General features: G+C 62.7%; 2 protein-coding genes across 2 annotated transcripts in view; one reads left to right on the top strand and one right to left on the bottom strand.

Annotated features, from left to right (window-relative positions):
* The window catches only part of LOC143171777 (tenascin-X-like), a 63625-nt gene extending 49824 nt beyond the window's left edge, over positions 1-13801 (top strand). The window contains 10 exon segments of the mRNA XM_076360857.1: positions 1916-2209; positions 4210-4503; positions 8520-8640; positions 9452-9618; positions 9741-9946; positions 10328-10424; positions 10887-10946; positions 10949-11047; positions 12349-12512; positions 13694-13801. Coding sequence (XP_076216972.1) covers positions 1916-2209; positions 4210-4503; positions 8520-8640; positions 9452-9618; positions 9741-9946; positions 10328-10424; positions 10887-10946; positions 10949-11047; positions 12349-12512; positions 13694-13774 — 1583 coding nt within the window. The 3' untranslated portion in view covers positions 13775-13801.
* Positions 13802-13864: 63 nt separating this feature from the next.
* Positions 13865-14818, bottom strand: LOC143171793 (steroid 21-hydroxylase-like; the record flags this gene model as incomplete). The annotated part of the gene is given in 2 exon segments (XM_076360875.1): positions 13865-14380; positions 14715-14818. Coding segments are annotated over 2 exon segments (610 nt in total), but the record flags the coding sequence as incomplete, so codon positions are not given.
* Positions 14819-15091: the final 273 nt, after the last annotated feature.

The raw sequence follows: 15091 nt of genomic DNA, 5'->3' as shown, positions 1-15091 counted from the left end.
TGAGTGGGAACATCTCTTAGACATTGAGTTGGGGAGGGATGTAGGGAAGGGCACGTGCAAGGTCGGAGAGTGGAATGGAGGGATGGAGGAGGGATGGAGGGATGGATGTTGAAGGGAATGGACCTGGGAAAGGAAGGATAAGTAGCTGGATGAAGGGAATTGTGTTCCCAACTCTGGTTGAGTGGGAGGAGAGGTGGGTGGGTGGGTGGGTGGGTGGATGGACCAGTGGAGGCTGCATGGATGGCAGGGCAGACGGGTGGGAGGACAGACGGGCGGATGGTGAAAGAGATTGATGGATGGATGAATGCTCTAGCTGAGGAACAAATTTGCCAGCGGATGGCTGGCGAGGCTGGCATTACGAATGGTGGGGTGGGTGGCAGCGGGGAGGAATGGGTGTTGGTCTGGACAACTGGATTGCTGTTTGGATGGTTGAATTTGCGGGCGGGTGGATGGAAAATGGTGCTTGGAGCAAGGGGTGACGGGATGGCTGGAAGCATGGATGGATGGAGAGGTAAAACAGCCGGTTGGACGGATGCGCGGTTGGATGGTTGGCGGAGTTTACTGGAGGGAGGTTGGGAGGGCGGGAGGGAGGGATGCTCCCCTGTGTGCTCTACGTTGTGCCTCTCCATGGCAGCCTCATCCCCGCCATCGGAGGAACCGCCATCAGAGGAGCCACCATCCCAGCCGATCCTGGGCGAGCTCACGGCCTCCCGGGTCGCCCCCGACTCCGTCCAGCTGGAGTGGAGCGTCCCCGAGGGCACCTTTGACTCCTTCACGGTGCAGTACAGGGATGCACAGGGCCAGCCCCAGGTGCTGCCCGTGGACGGTGGTTCGCGCACGGTGAGCGTGCCTGGGCTGTCGCCGTCCCGGCGCTACAAGTTCAACCTGTACGGGGTGTGGGGTCGGAAGCGCCTGGGCCCCGTCTCCACCGACGCCGTCACAGGTGAGTGGGTCTGTGGGACCACCCGTGCCCTTGGTGGCGCTGGGTTTGGAGTGTGTCAGGAGCTGGGGCAGGGCCCGTTCAAGATCTTTGGCCCATCTGGGAAAGGGGAACTTCTCTTGGGTGTTGACCGGGGGCTGGATGGGGGGACGGGTGCAGGCAGGGTTGAAGGCAGTAAGGGAGGGGGAGAGAGAGGGACGCCTGGAGGGAGGCAGTGATGGGGGTTCGGGTGGTGGGATGAGTGTGTGGCTCGTTGGGTGAGGAGGTGGTTGGATGTTTGGATGGATGGGTGGATGTTTGGATGGATGTTTGGATGTTTGGATGTTTGGCTGGCTGGCTGGTTGCTGGTGGGTGGTTGGTGAATAGGTTGATTGGATGGATAGATGATTGAACGGCTGGTTGCCTGGCTAGCTGTGTGTTTTGATGGACGATGGGTGATCGGATGGTTGGGTAGAGGAATGGGTTCAAGGACCGCTGGATGGAATAGTGCCTGGAAAAATGGTTGATTGGAGGGATGGAAGGAGGGATGGTTGGACGGAGAAATGGCGGGAGAGAAGGTTGCGTGGAGAGCTTGTCAAAAGGATTGGTGGTTGGATGAAAGGCATGTCGAGGACATGGATGAAGGAAGGGATGACGACATGGGTGACCAAAAACCTGCCTTAAGGAGTAGATAGATTGTTTGGGTGATGTGGCTGATGGTTGGATGATGAGAGGGATGAATGGACAGGCAGGTGTAGAGTGGAAGGCTGCATGTGTGGGTGGCTGGAAGGCTGGTGGGTGGAAGGGTGTTAGGGATGGATGGAAGGAGCCGGGGGGTGGATGCTTGGGGGAACTGATACCTGGAGGGATGATTAGTCGAACGTATGCGTGGATGGAGAGACGGATGGTTGGGTAGAAAAATGGATGGATGGATGGATGGATGGATGGACGGACACTTTGATGTTTATGCTCTGCATTGTGCCCTGTCTGTTGCAGCTGCAGCCGAGCCTGAGGAGGAACCACCGACCCAGCCCCGCCTGGGCGAGCTCACGGCCTCCCGGGTCGCCCCCGACTCCATCCAGCTGGAGTGGAGCGTCCCCGAGGGCACCTTTGACTCCTTCACGGTGCAGTACAGGGATGCACAGGGCCAGCCCCAGGTGCTGCCCGTGGACGGTGGTTCGCGCACGGTGAGCGTGCCTGGGCTGTCGCCGTCCCGGCGCTACAAGTTCAACCTGTACGGGGTGTGGGGTCGGAAGCGCCTGGGCCCCGTCTCCACCGACGCCGTCACAGGTGAGGGGTTCTGTGGGCCCCGTCTGTGTCCCCTGTGGGCCCTGGGTTTGTTGTGGGGCTGGAGCCCGTTGAGTGGGAACATCTCTTAGACATTGAGTTGGGGAGGGATGTAGGGAAGGGCACGTGCAAGGTCGGAGAGTGGAATGGAGGGATGGAGGAGGGATGGAGGGATGGATGTTGAAGGGAATGGACCTGGGAAAGGAAGGATAAGTAGCTGGATGAAGGGAATTGTGTTCCCAACTCTGGTTGAGTGGGAGGAGAGGTGGGTGGGTGGGTGGGTGGATGGACCAGTGGAGGCTGCATGGATGGCAGGGCAGACGGGTGGGAGGACAGACGGGCGGATGGTGAAAGAGATTGATGGATGGATGAATGCTCTAGCTGAGGAACAAATTTGCCAGCGGATGGCTGGCGAGGCTGGCATTACGAATGGTGGGGTGGGTGGCAGCGGGGAGGAATGGGTGTTGGTCTGGACAACTGGATTGCTGTTTGGATGGTTGAATTTGCGGGCGGGTGGATGGAAAATGGTGCTTGGAGCAAGGGGTGACGGGATGGCTGGAAGCATGGATGGATGGAGAGGTAAAACAGCCGGTTGGACGGATGCGCGGTTGGATGGTTGGCGGAGTTTACTGGAGGGAGGTTGGGAGGGCGGGAGGGAGGGATGCTCCCCTGTGTGCTCTACGTTGTGCCTCTCCATGGCAGCCTCATCCCCGCCATCGGAGGAACCGCCATCAGAGGAGCCACCATCCCAGCCGATCCTGGGCGAGCTCACGGCCTCCCGGGTCGCCCCCGACTCCGTCCAGCTGGAGTGGAGCGTCCCCGAGGGCACCTTTGACTCCTTCACGGTGCAGTACAGGGATGCACAGGGCCAGCCCCAGGTGCTGCCCGTGGACGGTGGTTCGCGCACGGTGAGCGTGCCTGGGCTGTCGCCGTCCCGGCGCTACAAGTTCAACCTGTACGGGGTGTGGGGTCGGAAGCGCCTGGGCCCCGTCTCCACCGACGCCGTCACAGGTGAGTGGGTCTGTGGGACCACCCGTGCCCTTGGTGGCGCTGGGTTTGGAGTGTGTCAGGAGCTGGGGCAGGGCCCGTTCAAGATCTTTGGCCCATCTGGGAAAGGGGAACTTCTCTTGGGTGTTGACCGGGGGCTGGATGGGGGGACGGGTGCAGGCAGGGTTGAAGGCAGTAAGGGAGGGGGAGAGAGAGGGACGCCTGGAGGGAGGCAGTGATGGGGGTTCGGGTGGTGGGATGAGTGTGTGGCTCGTTGGGTGAGGAGGTGGTTGGATGTTTGGATGGATGGGTGGATGTTTGGATGGATGTTTGGATGTTTGGATGTTTGGCTGGCTGGCTGGTTGCTGGTGGGTGGTTGGTGAATAGGTTGATTGGATGGATAGATGATTGAACGGCTGGTTGCCTGGCTAGCTGTGTGTTTTGATGGACGATGGGTGATCGGATGGTTGGGTAGAGGAATGGGTTCAAGGACCGCTGGATGGAATAGTGCCTGGAAAAATGGTTGATTGGAGGGATGGAAGGAGGGATGGTTGGACGGAGAAATGGCGGGAGAGAAGGTTGCGTGGAGAGCTTGTCAAAAGGATTGGTGGTTGGATGAAAGGCATGTCGAGGACATGGATGAAGGAAGGGATGACGACATGGGTGACCAAAAACCTGCCTTAAGGAGTAGATAGATTGTTTGGGTGATGTGGCTGATGGTTGGATGATGAGAGGGATGAATGGACAGGCAGGTGTAGAGTGGAAGGCTGCATGTGTGGGTGGCTGGAAGGCTGGTGGGTGGAAGGGTGTTAGGGATGGATGGAAGGAGCCGGGGGGTGGATGCTTGGGGGAACTGACACCTGGAGGGATGATTAGTCGAACGTATGCGTGGATGGAGAGACGGATGGTTGGGTAGAAAAATGGATGGATGGATGGATGGATGGATGGATGGATGGATGGATGGATGGATGGACACTTTGATGTTTATGCCCTGCATTGTGCCCTGTCTGTTGCAGCTGCAGCCGAGCCTGAGGAGGAACCACCGACCCAGCCCCGCCTGGGCGAGCTCACGGCCTCCCGGGTCGCCCCCGACTCCATCCAGCTGGAGTGGAGCGTCCCCGAGGGCACCTTTGACTCCTTCACGGTGCAGTACAGGGATGCACAGGGCCAGCCCCAGGTGCTGCCCGTGGACGGTGGTTCGCGCACGGTGAGCGTGCCTGGGCTGTCGCCGTCCCGGCGCTACAAGTTCAACCTGTACGGGGTGTGGGGTCGGAAGCGCCTGGGCCCCGTCTCCACCGACGCCGTCACAGGTGAGGGGTTCTGTGGGCCCCGTCTGTGTCCCCTGTGGGCCCTGGGTTTGTTGTGGGGCTGGAGCCCGTTGAGTGGGAACATCTCTTAGACATTGAGTTGGGGAGGGATGTAGGGAAGGGCACGTGCAAGGTCGGAGAGTGGAATGGAGGGATGGAGGAGGGATGGAGGGATGGATGTTGAAGGGAATGGACCTGGGAAAGGAAGGATAAGTAGCTGGATGAAGGGAATTGTGTTCCCAACTCTGGTTGAGTGGGAGGAGAGGTGGGTGGGTGGGTGGGTGGATGGATGGACCAGTGGAGGCTGCATGGATGGCAGGGCAGACGGGTGGGAGGACAGACGGGCGGATGGTGAAAGAGATTGATGGATGGATGAATGCTCTAGCTGAGGAACAAATTTGCCAGCGGATGGCTGGCGAGGCTGGCATTACGAATGGTGGGGTGGGTGGCAGCGGGGAGGAATGGGTGTTGGTCTGGACAACTGGATTGCTGTTTGGATGGTTGAATTTGCGGGCGGGTGGATGGAAAATGGTGCTTGGAGCAAGGGGTGACGGGATGGCTGGAAGCATGGATGGATGGAGAGGTAAAACAGCCGGTTGGACGGATGCGCGGTTGGATGGTTGGCGGAGTTTACTGGAGGGAGGTTGGGAGGGCGGGAGGGAGGGATGCTCCCCTGTGTGCTCTACGTTGTGCCTCTCCGTGGCAGCCTCATCCCCGCCATCGGAGGAACCGCCATCAGAGGAGCCACCATCCCAGCCGATCCTGGGCGAGCTCACGGCCTCCCGGGTCGCCCCCGACTCCGTCCAGCTGGAGTGGAGCGTCCCCGAGGGCACCTTTGACTCCTTCACGGTGCAGTACAGGGATGCACAGGGCCAGCCCCAGGTGCTGCCCGTGGACGGTGGTTCGCGCACGGTGAGCGTGCCTGGGCTGTCGCCGTCCCGGCGCTACAAGTTCAACCTGTACGGGGTGTGGGGTCGGAAGCGCCTGGGCCCCGTCTCCACCGACGCCGTCACAGGTGAGTGGGTCTGTGGGACCACCCGTGCCCTTGGTGGCGCTGGGTTTGGAGTGTGTCAGGAGCTGGGGCAGGGCCCGTTCAAGATCTTTGGCCCATCTGGGAAAGGGGAACTTCTCTTGGGTGTTGACCGGGGGCTGGATGGGGGGACGGGTGCAGGCAGGGTTGAAGGCAGTAAGGGAGGGGGAGAGAGAGGGACGCCTGGAGGGAGGCAGTGATGGGGGTTCGGGTGGTGGGATGAGTGTGTGGCTCGTTGGGTGAGGAGGTGGTTGGATGTTTGGATGGATGGGTGGATGTTTGGATGGATGTTTGGATGTTTGGATGTTTGGCTGGCTGGCTGGTTGCTGGTGGGTGGTTGGTGAATAGGTTGATTGGATGGATAGATGATTGAACGGCTGGTTGCCTGGCTAGCTGTGTGTTTTGATGGACGATGGGTGATCGGATGGTTGGGTAGAGGAATGGGTTCAAGGACCGCTGGATGGAATAGTGCCTGGAAAAATGGTTGATTGGAGGGATGGAAGGAGGGATGGTTGGACGGAGAAATGGCGGGAGAGAAGGTTGCGTGGAGAGCTTGTCAAAAGGATTGGTGGTTGGAATGAAAGGCATGTCGAGGACATGGATGAAGGAAGGGATGACGACATGGGTGACCAAAAACCTGCCTTAAGGAGTAGATAGATTGTTTGGGTGATGTGGCTGATGGTTGGATGATGAGAGGGATGAATGGACAGGCAGGTGTAGAGTGGAAGGCTGCATGTGTGGGTGGCTGGAAGGCTGGTGGGTGGAAGGGTGTTAGGGATGGATGGAAGGAGCCGGGGGGTGGATGCTTGGGGGAACTGACACCTGGAGGGATGATTAGTTGAACGTATGCGTGGATGGAGAGACGGATGGTTGGGTAGAAAAATGGATGGATGGATGGATGGATGGATGGATGGATGGATGGATGGATGGATGGATGGATAATTGGGTAGAAAAATCACCTCTCGCAGAGGTGATCAGGTCCGGCGCAGGTGTGTCGGACCTGCATCAGTGGGCCCCATCTCCAGTGATGCCGTCACAGGTGAGGAGTTCTTTGGTGCCCGTCTGTGTCCCCTTTGGATCTGGGTTGATGTGGGGCAGGAGCTGGGTCAGGGTCTGCCCTGGTCGTGTTTGTCCTCTTGGAAATGGGATCATCTCTTGGGTGCTGACTGGCTTGGTGGTATGGGAGCATGCAAGGTTGGAGGGATGGAGGGAGAGATTCATGATACATGACTGGATGGAAGGTCGGATGGGTAGAGGATGGTGGGATGGATAACTGATTACATGAAAGATGGAGAAAGCATTGGATGGATGGATGTTTGGTTTCTGGAAGGATAGATGGACGGGTTGATGTTTATGTCCAGCATTGCGCTCTCTCCATTGCAGCCCCAGCTCCACAAGAGGAGAAGCCACCGACCCAGCCCCGCCTGGGCGAGCTCACGGCCTCCCAGATCACCTCTGACTCCGTCCAGCTGGAGTGGAGCGTCCCCGAGGGCACCTTTGACTCCTTCACGGTGCAGTACAGGGATGCAGAAGGGAATCCCGAGTCACTGCTCATGGACGGTGGCTCCCGCACAGTGAGCGTGCCTGGGCTGTCACCGTCCCACCGCTACAATTTCTACCTGTACGGGGTGTTGGGTCCGAAACGTGTGGGCCCCGTCTCCTTTGACACCATCACAGGTGAGGGCCTGTGCAGGGTCTGTCCATGTCCCCTTTGGGCGCTGGGTTTGGAGTGTGGCAGGAGCTTGGGCCTGGTGGGAAATGGGAACATCTCTTGGGTGCTGACTGGGGGATGGATGGAGGGATGGCAGCACGCAAGGTTGGAGGGATGGAAGGATAGGTTGATGGAAGAATGTTTCTTGTTTGGATGGAGGGGTGGAGGAATGGGTGGATTGATGGGTTGATATTTATGCCCTGCATTGTGTCCTCTCTGTTGCAGCCCCAGCTCCACAAGAGGAGAAGCCACCGACCCAGCCCCGCCTGGGCGAGCTCACGGCCTCCCAGGTCACCCCCGACTCTGTCCAGCTGGAGTGGAGCGTCCCCGAGGGCACCTTTGACTCCTTCACGGTGCAGTACAGGGATGCACAGGGCCAGCCCCAGGTGCTGCCCGTGGACGGTGGTTCGCGCACGGTGAGCGTGCCTGGGCTGTCGCCGTCCCGGCGCTACAAGTTCAACCTGTACGGGGTGTGGGGTCGGAAGCGCCTGGGCCCCGTCTCCATCGACACCATCACAGGTGACAACATCTGTGTCCCCCTTGGGCCCTGGTTTTGGGGTGGCAGCAGGATCTTGGGCAGGGCCCGTCCTCGTACCTTGGGTCTTGTGGGAACTGAGAACATCTCTTGGGTGCTAACAAGTGTGTGGGTGATGGCATGGGCACGTGCAAGGTTGGAGAGTTGGGTGGGTGGTTGGAAGGAAGGAAGGAAGGATGGATGGATGGATGGATGGATGGATGGATGGTTTTATGGATGTGTGGTTGGATGGTTGGAAAGATGGGTGGGTGGTTTTATTGCAGGAGGGATGGTTGGATGGAGGGATGATTGGCTGATTGGACAGTTGGATGGTTGGATGGATGGTTGGATGGATGGTTGGACGGTTAATGGTTGGATGGTTGGATGGATGGTTGGATGGATGGTTGGACGGCTGATGGTTGAACAGTTGATGGTTGGATGGTTGGATGGATGGTTGGACGGTTGATGGTTGGACGGTTGATGGTTGCTGACTGGACACCTGGACAGTTGGTTGGAGCGATGGTGTGTTGGAGTCCTGGGTGGGGTGTCCCTGGTGGGGAGAGTCCCCTGGGGGCTATGGGTAGGGGACCCTGGGGTGCTATGGGGGGTGGGGGTGGGGGTCCATGGGGGTTTCTGTGGGGTGGGGGGGCTATGGTGGTCAGATGGGGTCTCTGATTGTCTGTTGGGGAGCAGTCGGTGGGCGGGTCCTTGGGGGGCTGTGGGGGATTTGGGGGTGTCAGCAGCCACGCCCCTCCCCCATGCAGGCACCCCGGGGACCCTCTGGGTGGGGACCGTGTGGCCCCGCAGTGCCCGGCTGCACTGGGCGCCCCGCCACACCTCCCCTGACGGCTACGACCTCGTCTATGGCCCCCCCGGAGGACCCCAGCAGGTAATGACCTCCCCCAAGCACCCCAAAACCCCAGAACCACCCTGGGGCACCCCGTAACCCCCCTGGGGACCCTGATATTCCTTGTGGGACCCCAATACCCCCCCAGGGACCCCATACCCCTGGGGGACCCCAGTACCCCCCAGGTGCAACCCATTATGCCTTGTGGGACCCCCAATACTCCTTTAGGGCACCCCAGTGACCCCTCCGAGACCTAAATAAGCCCCTGGGGACCCCAATAACACCCCTGGGGACCCCTATAATACCCTGGGGGACCCCAATATTGACTTGGGGGATCCCAATAACCTTTTGGGGACCCCAATATCCCTTGTGGGACCCCCAGTACTCCCTTAGGGCACCCCAGTGCCCCTCTGAGACCGAAATAAGCCCTTGTGGACCCCAATAACGTGCTGGAGACCCCAGTAATGCCCTGGAAGACCCCAATAACACCTGGGGAGACCCCAATATCCCTTTGGTGGGACCCCAGTACTCTCACAGGGACCCCAATAACTCCTTGGGGTCCCCCATCCCCCCAGGGACCCCAATATTCCTTGCGGGACCCCAATACCAACCCAGGGACCCCAATACCCCTTGGGGACCCCAGTATTCCTTGTAGGACCCCAGTAACACCTTGGAGACCCCAATATCGCCTGTAGGACCCCTAATACTCCCTTAGGACACCCCAATACCCCCCCCAGGATCTCAATAACCGCTTGGGGGACCCCAATGACACCCCTGGGGCCCCCAGTAACACCCAGGGGTTGCCAATAATGCCTCAGGGGACCCCAATACCCTCCTGTGCCCCCCCAGAACGCTGTGGCTGCCTCCCGAGGCGACGTCCCATCAGCTGTGGGGCCTGGAGCCAGCGGGGCGCTATGGCGTGCAGCTGTGGGGCCGGGGGGGGGACACCCCCCCCACCCCCCTGGAAGCCACCTTTGACACCCGTGAGCCGGACGCCTGGGTCCCTGGGTGGGGGGATCTGGGTCCTTGGGTGGGGGGCACCCAGACGCCTGGGTCCCTGGGTGGGGTGAGTGGGGGCGTGGGGCTCTTGGGTGGGGGGCACCCGGATGCCTGGGTCCCCAGAAGTCCACAGGGTGACTTGGGGGGGGGGTCCCCGGATGCCTGGTTCCCCACACCCCTCCCTCCCCCCCAGCTCCCCTCCCCCACCCGCACCCCCGGGACTGCGCCGAGGAGCAGCTGAACGGGCCGGGGCCTTCGCGCGAGACCCTCGTCTTCCTCGGGGGAGACCCCGAGAGACCCCTGCGCGTCTTCTGCGACATGGAGACCGACGGCGGCGGCTGGCTGGTGGGGCAACTGGGGGGAACTGGGGGACGCTGGGAGACGCTGGGAGGGGCTGGGGGGCTTCTATAGGGGGTTATGGGGGCAGTTATGGGAGGAAATGGGGGTCTTGGGGGGCATTGGGGGGATCTTGAGGGCAACAGGAGGACTGGGGGGCACTGGGAGTGCACTGGGAGGCACTGGGAGACGCTGGAGGGCCTCTATGGGGGGGGGTATTAGGGGGATATAGGGGGTTTTATGGGGGTCTTGGGGTCAATGGGGGGTCCGGGGGGGACAGTGGGGGTTCTGGGGGGCACGGGGGGCATCTGGGGGGAAATGGGGGGCCCTGGGCGGTCAGTGGGGGGTGGGGATTGTTGGGCCTCCCCCTGACCCCCCCCCCCCCGCCAGGTGTTCCAGCGCCGCCAGGACGGGGGCACCGATTTCTGGCGGGGTTGGGGCGCCTACGCCCGCGGCTTCGGCAACGTCACCGGGGAGTTCTGGCTGGGTGAGGACTCCGGCGTCCGGGATAGGGGACCCAGCCGTCCGGGGGGGACTTGGGGGACCCCGGCATCCGGGATAGAGGACCCTGGCATCTGGGGGCACCCAAGAGTCCCGGGATAGGGGACCCAGGAGTTTGGGGGGGACCCAGGAGTCCGGGATAGGGGACCCAGATGTCTAGAGGGGAACCCAGGCAACCGGGAGGGGACCCAGGCATCCGGGGGTGACTTGGGGGGATGCCAGTGTCCGGGATAGGGGACCCAGGAGTTTGGGGGGACCCAGGAGTTTGGGGGAGACCCAGGCAGCCGGGGGGGACCCAGGCATCCAGGTGGTCCTGGGTGGGTCTTTGGAGAGGACCTAGGTGTCCGGGTGGGCTTGGTGGGTGACAAGGGAGGGACCCAGGCAGCCGGGGAGAGGACCCAGGCGTCTGGGCAGTGGCGGTGGCCGGACACAGTCGTGGGGGGTGCAGGGAACGAGGCGCTGCACGCACTGACGGCGGGGACCCCCACGGAGCTGCGGGTGGATCTTCGCACCCGCGGGACGCTGCCTTCGCCCACTACCGCGACTTCGCCGTCGCTGGCCCCGAGGACCATTACCGCCTCCACCTCGGCGCCTACAGCGGCACTGCCGGTACAGGGCAGGACGTGGGGGTCCTGGGGGTCCCGAGTGGTCTTGGGGGGTCCCTTGGCCCATGAATGGGGTCCCTGGAGGGCTTTGGGGGGTCTTGGGGGATCCTGAGGGGAGTCTTGGGGGCTCTGGGGGATCTTGGGAGGTCTGGGGGGGGGGGGCTTAGGTGGTCCTGGAAGGGCCTTGGGGGGTCCTGGAGTGGTCTTGGGGGGGGTCCTGAGGGGTCTTGGGGGTCCTGATAGGTCTTGGAGGGATCTTGGCCCATGGAAGGGGTCCTGGGGGGGTCCCGGGGGATATTTGGGGGTCCTTAGGGGTCTTGGGCGGTCCTGGGGGGATCTTGGGAGTGACTTGGCCCATGATGGAGTCCGGGGGTGTCCTGAGGGTGTCTTCGGGGTCTCTTGGCCCATGAAGGGGGTCCTGGGGGGTCTTGGAGGGGTCCTGAGGGGGGTCTTAGGGGGGGTCCTGGAAGGGACTTAAGGAGGTTCATGGGGGTCTTGGGGGGTCCTGGAGGGGTTTTGGGGAGGTCCTAAGGGGTCTTGGGGGTCCCTTGGCCCATGGGGGAGGCCTGGAGGGGTCTTGGGGGTCCTGGAGGGAGCCTGGGGGGTCCTGGGGGCTCCTGAGGGGACCTTGGGCATCCTGAGCAGTCTTGGGGGGCTCCTGGAGCGTCCCAAAGGGTTTTAGGGGGTCTAGGGGCGGGTCTTGGCAGGTCCTGAGGGTGCCTTGGGGGTCACTTGGCCCATGAATGGGGTCCTGAAGGGGTTCCGGGCGGTGCCAAGGGGGTCTCCTGGCCCATGGGGGACCCTGGGGGGGTCTTGGGGGTCTCCAGCCCTTGGGGGTGGGTCATGGGGGGGGTCTTGGGGAGGTTTCTGGGGGGTCTCTGGGGGGTCTTTGGAGTGTCTTGAGGGTCCCTTGGCCTGGGGGTCCCGGGGGGGATTCCTGGGGGGGATCTGGGGGTCTCTGGATCATGGGGGGGGTCCCTGGAGAGTCTGATGGGGGGGTCCCTGGGTGGTGGCTGGGGGGGTTCAAGGAGTGTCCCTGGGGGTGTCTTGGGGGTCCCTTGGCAATCCTGGGGGGGCCCAGGGCGGGGTTCCTGGGGGTCGTTGGGGGGGGGTCCCTGGAGGGGTCTTGGGGTTGTTGGGGGGGGGTCCCTGGGGGGTCTGATGAAGGTCCCCTGACTGGGGGAATCTCTGGGGAGTCCCTGGGGGGGTCTGGGCGTCTCTGGACCATGGGGGGGTCCCTGAGGGTCTGAGGGGGGTCCCTGGCGGGGGAGGTCCCAGGGGGGGTCTGACGGGGGGGTCCCGCAGGGGACGCGCTCTCCTACCACGCCGGCAGCCCCTTCTCCACGCGGGACCGGGACCCCCGGGGCCGCCCCCGCCCCTGCGCCGTCTCCTACGCCGGGGCCTGGTGGTACCACAACTGCCACTACGCCAACCTCAACGGGCGCTACGGGACCCCCCGCCACCACCAGGCACGCTATAGGGGCCGGGGACCTATAGGGGGCCATAGGGGGCAACTAGTGGGGGCCAATGGGGCCAGAGTGGGGTTAACGGGCACTATAGGGGGATGTAGTGAGGTCTATAGGGGCCAGAAGGGAGTCTATAGGAGCCGTAATGGGGTCTATAGGGGCCATAGGGAGCCTGTAGGGGCTAAGGGGTCCTATCAGGGGAACCTATAGCTAACCACAGGGGGCGACTGGAGGGGGCCAATGGGGCCAGAGTGCAGTTAATGGAGGCTGTAGGGGGCCATGGCAGGTGGCTATAGAGGCCATAATGGGGCCCATAGGGGCCAGGGGGGACCTATAGGGGGACTTACAGGGAGCCATAGGGGGCGACTGGAGGGGCCCAGTGGGGCCAGAGTGCAGTTAATGGGGACTACAGGGAACTATAATGGAGTCTATAGGTGCCATAGGGGACCTATAGGGAGCCCTAGGGACAAAAGCCGGGACTACAGGGCCACCAGGGGGCCTAAAGTGGCCATAGGGACTACAGGGGAACTATGGGCCATAGTGAGGCCTCTGGGGGCATACGTTGTGTCTAAAGGGGCCATGGAGGGGGCCTGTAGGGGGCATACAGGCACCTATAGGGGCTATATGGGAGCCTATAAGGGGCATAGAGAGGCTTTAGGGGCTATATGAGCCATACAGGGGTCTTTATGGGTCATAGGGAGGGTTTATAAGGGCACACAGATGTTTATAGGGGCCACAGGGAGACCTATAGGGGCATGTTGGGGGGGTCCTATGGAGGTCACAAGGGGACCTATAATGGGGCTATATTGACTATAGGAAGTTCTATAAGGGCTATGGGGAGGATGTCCTATGGGGGGACTTATATGGACACTATGGAGCACAGGACGCCTATGGCACTGCCCACAGCAGCGGGTACCTGTGGGTGACCAGGGCCCTATGGGGACCAATGGGGGCCTTATGGGGGCTATGCAGGCCACATGACCACGCACCCTATAGGCTCCATAGGGCCCAAGACCCTATAGAGGCTAGCCCCAGATCCCCTCTCTCTGGGCATGGGGCCCCTAGAGGAGCGATAGGGCCTGGGGCAGGGGAGGGGGGTGTCTCTAGGGCCTCTGTAGGGGTCTATAGGGTACCTATAGGGCCTGATGGACACTCCCCCCCCCCCCCCCCCCGGATCTCCCCAGGGCATCAACTGGTTTCACTGGAAAGGCTTCGAGTTCTCCATCCCCTTCACCGAGATGAAGCTGCGGCCGCAGCGCGACTGAGGGGACCCAGGCAGCCGGGGGGGACACCCAGGCGTCCGGGGGGACACGACTCCCAGGAAGGAGGCGGGACTTGCGGGGGGAGGGGTCAGAGGCGAAGCTTTTATGGGGGGGGGGTGGGTAATAAAAGCTGCCTGTAACCCCCTCCCCGCAGTGAACCCAGGTGTCCGGGTGGCGAGGAGGAGGGACACCCAGGTGGCTGGGTGGGTCGGGAAGCATGGCGGGGACCCGGGCGTCCGGGGGGACACGACCCAGGCGTCTGGGGGGGGATGCAGGCATCCGGGGGGGACCCCCCCCAGGCGTCGGGGGGTGCAGCAGCAGGAGGACCCAGGCGTAGCGCGCCGATCCCAGGCACCTGTGCTGGGTTAGGCAGGGGGCTGGCAGGGCACCATGCGGACGCGGAAGGGTGGGCAGCGCAGGACGGTGCCTGCCGACACCTCCAGGCAGGGCAGACCCCCGGGGCGGGGGGTTCCAGGCGGAATTCCTGCAGGATCTGGCCCAGGAAGACGAAGAGCTCGGCCCGCGCCAGCCCCTCCCCCAGGCAGGATCGGGCCCCGCAGCCAAAGGGCACCAGCGCCCGCCAGGGAGCCCCTGGCACCAGGAACCGCTCTGGGGGGGGGGAAGGAGGGGGTCAGGGGACCCAGGAGTTCAGGAGGTGACCCAGGTGGCCGGGAGGGGACCCAGGCGTCCGAGGAGGGGGACCCAGCCCAAGGGGTTCAGGGGGCCCAGGCATTTGGGGAGGGGACCCAGGTGGCCGGGAGGGGACCCAGGCGTCCGAGGAGGGGGACCCAGCCCAAGGGGTTCAGGGGGCCCAGGCATTTGGGGAGGGGACCCAGGTGGCCGGGAGGGGGACCCAGGCGTCCGAGGAGGGGGACCCAGCCCGAGGGGACCCAGCCCAAGAGGGTCAGGGGACCCAGGTGTCCAGGCAGGGACCTGGGCGTACCGGGCAGGAAGGCCTCGGGGTGGTGCCAGGTGTCGGGGTCCTGGTGGGCAGCCAGAAGGTTGGGGACCAGGATGGAGCCAGCCGGCACGGGGATGCCCCCGACACTGGGAGGGGACAGGGGGGTGCTGGGATGTGCTGGGACACGCTGGGGCTCTGCTTGGATGTACTGGAGTCTACTGGGGCCTACTGGGACCTGCTGGGGCCTACTGGGATCTACTGGGACCTGCTGGGCTCTGCTGGGGCCTACTGGGATCTGCTGGGCTCTGCTGGGGCCTACTGGGATCTACTGGGGTCTACTGGGGCCCTCCTGGGACCTTCTGGGGTCTACTGGGGCCTTACTGGAACCTGCCAGGGACTACTGGGACCTGCTGGGGTCT

This window comes from Aptenodytes patagonicus, chromosome 31 (assembly GCF_965638725.1).
Source record: "Aptenodytes patagonicus chromosome 31, bAptPat1.pri.cur, whole genome shotgun sequence".
NCBI lineage: Eukaryota > Metazoa > Chordata > Aves > Sphenisciformes > Spheniscidae > Aptenodytes > Aptenodytes patagonicus.
Note: the sequence above shows the minus strand (reverse complement) of the source record. Positions and strands in the feature narration are given on the sequence as shown.